We start from the raw sequence: 7,487 nt of genomic DNA, 5'->3' as shown, positions 1-7,487 counted from the left end.
TTTTTTACAGAGAGGAAGGGAGAGGGATAGAGAGTTAGAAACATCGATGAGAGAGAATCATCGATCAGCTGCCTCCTGCACACCTCCTACTGGGGATGTGCCTGCAACCAAGGTACATGCCCTTGACCGGAATCGAACCTGGGACCTTTCAGTCCACAGGCCGACGCTCTATCCACTGAGCCAAACTGGTTAGGGCTATATAAGAGTTTTTTGAAGTTCACAGTCATCTATGCAGTGCAATAGTTGGATTTTTCTGAATGGAGTCATAAGTAGTTTTGAATAGTTATTCTTTTACAAACTTCCCCAATTTTTATTTTGTGTACAATAAGAAAACCATTTTCTTCTGCATGTTTGCTTTTCACATATGCTTTAAGAGAATTTAAATGTAGAGCTTAATCATTTCCAATAACTTTAACAATATACTTTTTTGATAAAAATTATGTACTTTTATTACTGTACCTTCCATGGCTCCTGAGTCTAATTTCCTTAGCAAGCCTTCTGAGAGTTTTTATAATTTGGCCATAACCCATTTTTATAGATTTATCTCTTATCTCTCCTTCTCAATAGATTGTGCTGTAACAACATCAAGCTTTATCCGGTTTCTCCATAAGGCCCTTTCATTCCTTCTGTCTTTGCACATAATAGTCCTTTAACTTGAAATATCAGTTTTTTCCAATTCCCAAAGAATTTCTGCTCATTCTTTAAGGCCCAGTGCAAGTACCACATCCTTTCAAATGCCTTCCCTTACTCTGACAGCAGAAGTAATTCTGTATTAGTTAAGGTAAAGTAAGCTTCTATAGTAGCAGTAACCTCAAAATCTCAATGAGTCAACAATAGAAAATTATTTATTATTCACTAAATTCCAAAATTCTAAAATACTGGTGAGTCGCTCTCCAACAGTGAGTTGGGGACCCAGGCTTCCTCCATCATGTTCCTCTGCCACTTTCAACACCTGTCTTCGGAGTCACATGAAAGGGCAGAAGCAGGAAGGTCTTTATGGGTCAGGCCTGGAAGTGGCTCTCATCACTTTTGTTCACATCCCCTTGGCTAGAACTCAGTCATTTGGCTCCTCATCATAAGTGAGGCAGGAAACAATGTTCTTCCTATGAGCCCAGGAGGAGGAAATAGATTTGATGAGCACATAGACGTCTCTGCCACACACATCCCCTCAACTATTTCCATCACTATTTTCTCAAAATGTTTTTACTATGTCTTAGAATTTTATTTATATGTGGGTTTGCAAAACTGGAATGTGAGCTCATGGAAGGCAAGGTTTTCCCCTCCATTGTTATAGTTCCCATAATCATGACAGCCCCAGCAGTCATGAACAGTCTGTGTAAACTAGTACATTGTCTTTGCAGGTTCTAATCAAAGTCCATGCATGCGGAGTAAACCCAGTGGACACATACATTCGCTCTGGTACTTATAGTAGGAAACCACCCTTACCTTATACTCCTGGTTCAGATGTGGCTGGGGTAATAGAAGCTGTTGGAGAAAATGTATCTGCTTTCAAGGTATTACATTTTTTATTATTTCTATTTTAGCTTAATATTTTTCCTTAAAAGATTTCAACATACTTTTTAAATGTGTCTGTATTTAAGGCTTTAAAAGGCCCCATTACACCATTTTTGCCACTTGGGGGACTCCTCTAGTAACAAAAGAAATTATCTTTTAGCCAGAGGCCCTGTTTATTTGTATTGTTGGGAATAAGTGCAAGGTCATTTATATATCTTCACATCCCCACAGAAATAAACGGTGAACCTTTTAATTTAACAGAAATATGTAAAGGAAAAAAACATGCAAGAAAATTATACTATTCCCTAACTCTTGATAATACACAAACCAACATATTTTTAAATACTTTCTTTAAATTTAGCTTAACAAAGTAAAGAAAATGCTAATAATAAGTAAAAATGAAAGACTGCAAGGTCACTATACATTTTCTGAGCTCTGACTCAGAACAAGGTGATGGAGTCAATGAAAATGTTATGATCAGGGCTTTGTTATTTATTTTCTAAAAGACTTTTAAAGCAGAGAGCGCATATTCATGTTCTAGTATCTTTCCTCATAATTCCTTGACCTGCTCAACTTTGGCCACTTATTTATCCAAAATTGGACTGAGACAGAAGATTAACATGGCCCCTGAACGGAAGACAGGCAGATTCCTACAGCTTTCCACGCCTCAGCCCTGGCAATCTGGCTTCTGCCCCCATCGCTCCACTAAAATGATTCTTGCTAATGTCACTAATAGCATCTATACTGCTGGAGTTAATGGGCCCTTTTATGTCATTATCTCTCTTGACTTTTCTGTGACATTTGACACTCTCAGTCATTTACTGTTTCTTAAAAAAACTTTTTCTACAGCTTCTGTGACATCATTGCTCCTGTTCTTCCCCCGCCCTTCCTTTCGGAGCATCCTTTTCAAGCCTCTTTTTCTCTGGATGCTCCTCAAATCTTGGTTTGCCCAGTGCTCCCTGTCCATACTTAAACCTCTGCTGTTTTTATTGGATACCTTCTTTAAGATGATCTCATGGACACCCACATTTTCCATATCACATGGGTATCTTTTGTTTAGAATTTTCTTTTTTAATATAAACATTTTCTAAATTTTTTATTGAGGTTGTATTTTAAGCTCAACCAAATATTAATCACATAAAAGAATTATTTCTTATGCTTACATGAGGGGCATGTCAAGTCTCAAGTAATGAACATTTTCCTAATATTTAGGCTCCTTTTTAAAAAAATAAATATTATTTTGTATTAGACAAACTTTTTTTTTTATTTTTCAATTACAGTTGACATTCAGTATATTAGGTTCAGCTTTATAGCATAGTGGTTAGACATTTATATAATTTTAAAAATGATCCCCCCCATACGTCTAGCTACTAAGTTCTGGACCTGTGGTAGCCACATTTAAATGGCTGATGGTTATTGAAAATTCAAATTTAACTTAAAATAAAAAAATCAGTTCATCAGTTCCTCAGTTACACTAGCAACCTGTCCAGCGCTCACTAGTCCCAGGTGTCTGGCTTTCCCGTTGGACATGCAGGAGAGAGCAGGGCACCCACTTGGTCCATCTTCCAGAACTGCTTACTCAGTGTGTCTACAACTGAGCCTGTCTTCTCTCACTTCATCTCTGCTCCTCTCTCTCTGATGCCTGTCTTGGTGACTTCCCGGGTTTTAGGCTTATTTCTTCCTCTCCCTCTCTCAGTTCTCCCTTATTAGAACCGTTTTCTCTCTCTTTCCATTCCTCCTCTCTGTAGTTTAGTTTAGGTTGTCTTACGTAGGCCCTTACCTGGATTTCTGTAATAGACACATACCTTACCATCCTCCCTCCTTCCTCTTTGAATCTGTCCTTGCTCTGTAAGGGGTGTATTCTAAAATGTAATTCTGATTGTTTCACAATTAATTACTGTATTCGTTTCGTGTAGATTTTAGGGTATTGTTGAAACTGCTTGTTATGTTATTTTATGCTCTCTCTCCCACCTATCTTTTCTGTCATATTATCTCCCATTCCTTCTCTCCCTGAGCTTAGTAATAATTTTTTGTTCTCCCCTACATAGCCCATGCTCTTTCATCTCTGTGTCTTTATTCATATTGATTCTTTTGTTTGGCAGAATTGAACTGAAACTTATAAACATGGGTTCAAGGGATTTCACACTCCAGCTTTTATTTCTTTTTATCTAACTATTGCAGTCCATACATTAGACTACTTATCCATTGGGAATGAATACTGGCTTTATTTTTCTTGCCACTGTTCCTTTACTTCGTTTCCTTCACCCATAATGACTCTTCCCAATTCTAGTTTTCAATTATTTTCCTATTCTTCAAGAACTACTTCAAATATTAACTTCTCAATAAAGGTATGCTTGATTCTCTCATCTTAGAAATAATTCCTTTCTTTTTCTTGTTTCTGTCTTTGATGGCTCAGCATGTTTACCTTACTTTGTAATTATTTCAATGCTATTTATTTTTCTCTCTTCCTAGAGTGTAAGATGTTTGAGATTAAAGAGAGTTTCTTGCTGCTAAGATCTTTTGCAGAAATTAAAGTACTGCTTTCTATATAGTGGATTCTTAGTAAATGTTTGAATTATGTTAAAATTAATGCAACATGTTTTTAAGCTGTAAAAACAAGATTACTCTTAACCTAGTCATACTGGACCATTTACAGGTAACACTGCTAAGCAGCAATGCTTGTCTTTGACTCCTAGGTGCCTTTTGAATCTTGCTTGTTTATACCCCACTGCATATTGCTGTTACCTTTTCAGATCTTAATTAAAGGACAAATTTAAGTATATTGAGAATTACTGCTTTAATGTTTTGCTTATTCCAGGGAACATTAACTTTTTTTTTTTTTCAAAAAGAGAAGTTAGGGCAGGTGTGTGTAGTGGAAGTCTCATTTCCTAGTGTGCAGGTCATTCTGGGCAGGCCTATGATCTTATCCAGTGCCTTATCTCACCTCCGGTGCATCTGCTCTCCAATAGTAAGGGCCACAGGGACATTTATTGAGAGTTTGCTGTTCCTGGGGCTGTGGCAAGTGAAGAAGCCTGTCCCAGCTCATCCTCTGTCAGCATCCAGGCATAGTGGCCTGCTTTTTGTTGTAAACATGAAAAATGGAGGAAATGCAGGGGTGAAGAAATCTATGGAAATGATTTAGCATAGGTAGTTGGTGTGTGGAAGAAACCTTACTTTTTATTTGTTTCTTCTCCGTAGTGTTTTGGGCAAAAATTGTTTTATTAACTGCCATTTACTAACTCTTTAGTCTGAGCAAATTACTGAACTGTTTCCCTCAATTTCCTTATCTACATAGTAGGATTAATCTAAAGTGGAAATAATAAAAATACCCCTTAAGCTGTTGCAAAGATCAAATTTGATAATAGTCATAAGACACTTAATACAGTACCTAGCACAGTACACTCTCAAGAAAGGTTAATTGTCATTATCATCATTATACCATTCTGGAGGTTCACTTTCTTCTTATTTTTTTTCTCTTTCTCATAATTTTTTCTTCTCACTGATTCCCATTAATAAAATATTTTTAGATATTCAGTATTTTAAAATGATTTTTATGAGACCCTAAGATGTAGAAAACAATATGTAGATACTTATTTCTTGTTATAAAGTTGCATTAAAAAGGGTTGTAGCTCAGGATATTCACTTCATAAGTAACATAAATGTTTAATCCCTATGTTGTACACTAATATTATATTTTATTATACTGTAATTGAAAAAAAAAAGTTTGAAAGAATCATTAAAAAAGAGATTGTACCCATTTCGACATCATTTTTAATCCCTGATGCATGTATTGATTTATTGCTTCCCCAGAAAGGTGACAGAGTTTTCACTGCTGGCACGATCTCAGGGGGCTATGCGGAGTTTGCTGTTGTGGCTGATGACAATGTGTACACACTGCCAGAAAAACTGGACTTTCAGCAAGGAGCTGCCCTCGGTGTTCCATATTTTACTGCGTACCGAGCTCTGCTCCACAGGTACTAACACTGCCAACTATACAACCATCAACAACACAGCAACAACAAAGGAGGGCAGTATTAATTGCTTTTCTTCTTATCATCTGTTTATCATTTTGGGGTACCATTTAGTTACCATTAAGCTTTTATGAAGTGGAAACTGCTAATTCAGGAGATTGTTCTAATTACTGGGGATAAGAAGAGCAAACACTGTCTTTGTGTTCAAGATGCTCACAGTCTAGTAAGGGAGGTAGACATAAGAGGAATAACAGTTATATACTGTAGTCAAAAGTACATGATGGAGATGTGTATAGGGATTTATGAGATCGCAAGGGATGTGCCTATGGTGATGAGATAGGTCTTCCTGGCAAGGTATAAGGCTTGGATTATTTTAAAGCCATGGTTCAAAAATCTGATTATGCAACCATGAAAACTTTTAAACTGCAGTTTAAAAGTACAGTATAGGGCTGTACCCTAGACCCACTGATCAATTTCCATAGCTGAGGCCTGAGAATCTCTATTTTAATCAAATTCCCTGGGTATCTGAAAAAGATCAGAGGGAATTAGCCTGGTGAAGGAGCTGGGAAGGGAGAGGGCATTCTAGACAATGGGATAGTTGGTGTGTGAGAAAACATGGTATCTGGGGAGAGCTATAGCAATGTGGTTTTGTTGGATAGAAGATTTTAAGGCAAAGACTGCGAAAGAATAAGTAATCTCTCAATAAATGTTAGCTGTCATCACCACATCTGTAGGTTTCAGATTGTAAAAGCTAGATTATAAAGCTCACACATTGTTTTTAAGGGATTGAGGGTTCATGAAATGTTTTATTCAGGAGACTGATATTGTCATCTTTTTGTATTATTGGTATCACTTATCAGCTGTATGGAGGATGGATTTGACCATAGGAAAGGAGAAGGAGATGGGAGGGTCTTATTGGAGTATCTTCTAGGCCAGAGCAAGGGTCATGGAGGAAGAGGTGAAGAGAAAAGGTAAATTTTAGAGGTAAAATTGGGAATATTTGGTTGACTACATGTGGAGAATGAGATAAAGGAAGAGCTTAAGAATACTTCTAGCTTTCTAGCTTGAGTAATGTTTAACTGTGACCAAAAAAAAAAAAAAAAAAGAGGAAAAAGTTTCAAAGGGAAGCTGAGTTCAGTTTTGGACCTAAAACTAAGACAGACATCCTAATGGAGAAGTTCAGCAGGCTGTTGAATAAAAGAGTCAGAAGCTTGAAGGCTGGAGGTGTACATTTGGGGATATCAGCATGTGGGTGAGAGCTGACAAGATGAAAGTGATTGAAATCCCTCAGGGAGTGAGAAGAACAGTGGAGTGAGAATGGAGCCTTAGTGAATATCAACATTTAAGGGTATAGTCGGGAGGTACGAGACAGAGTCCCAAGAGAACCAAAAGGAGTTATTCTTAGACAAAGGGAGTCCAGAAGCCATGGTGTCCATTAAACATTTGTTAAGCTCGTGGGCTTTGAAAAAAGGAAGACCTGGGTTGGAGTCCTATCTTTACCCACTACTAGCTATATGACCTTGGTCACGTTACTTTCCTGTTCAGCTTCAGTTTACTGATTTGAAAAACTAATAGCACCTTTCTCATAGGCATGTGGCAAGAATTAAATGAAGTAATGCATACTTCTTAGTATAGAGCCTGGCACAGAATAAGTACTAATTCAGGGTTGATAGTGTTAGGGGTAGTAGTTGATTTTGCTTCTAAGGAGGGAAGCAGCAGCGAGGTGTATTTGGAAAATAGCAGTTGGGCTTAGCAATGAAGAGGTCATTGGTAACTTTAGTCAGATTGTTTTCAGTAGAGTTGTGAAACAGAAGCTGTTTGGGTTGAGGAAGGAAGAGGAAATCTGTTCCTTGAATGGAGACTATTCTTTTAAAAAGGATATCTACACTAATAAAAGAGAAACATGGTAATTGGCGTACGACCGCTACCCTTCCCATTGGCTAATCAGGGAGATATGCAAATTAACTGACAGCCAAGATGGCAGCCGGCAGCCAGGCAGCT

At 37.5% G+C, this 7,487-nt stretch overlaps 1 protein-coding gene across 3 annotated transcripts in view; it reads left to right on the top strand.

Annotated features, from left to right (window-relative positions):
* Positions 1-7,487, top strand: part of CRYZ (crystallin, zeta (quinone reductase)) — a 25,782-nt gene that overhangs the window by 7,355 nt on the left and 10,940 nt on the right. For all 3 annotated transcript variants that reach the window (XM_005871919.2, XM_014544351.1, XM_005871920.2), the window contains 2 exons: positions 1,362-1,514; positions 5,326-5,489. In XM_005871919.2, the coding sequence (XP_005871981.1) occupies positions 1,362-1,514; positions 5,326-5,489 (317 nt within the window). The remainder of the gene's footprint in view (positions 1-1,361; positions 1,515-5,325; positions 5,490-7,487) is intronic.

Source organism: Myotis brandtii, unplaced genomic scaffold (assembly GCF_000412655.1).
Source record: "Myotis brandtii unplaced genomic scaffold, ASM41265v1 scaffold36, whole genome shotgun sequence".
Taxonomy (NCBI): Eukaryota; Metazoa; Chordata; class Mammalia; order Chiroptera; family Vespertilionidae; genus Myotis; species Myotis brandtii.
The sequence above is the reverse complement of the archived record's forward strand: the minus strand, read 5'-3'. Positions and strand labels throughout refer to the sequence as shown.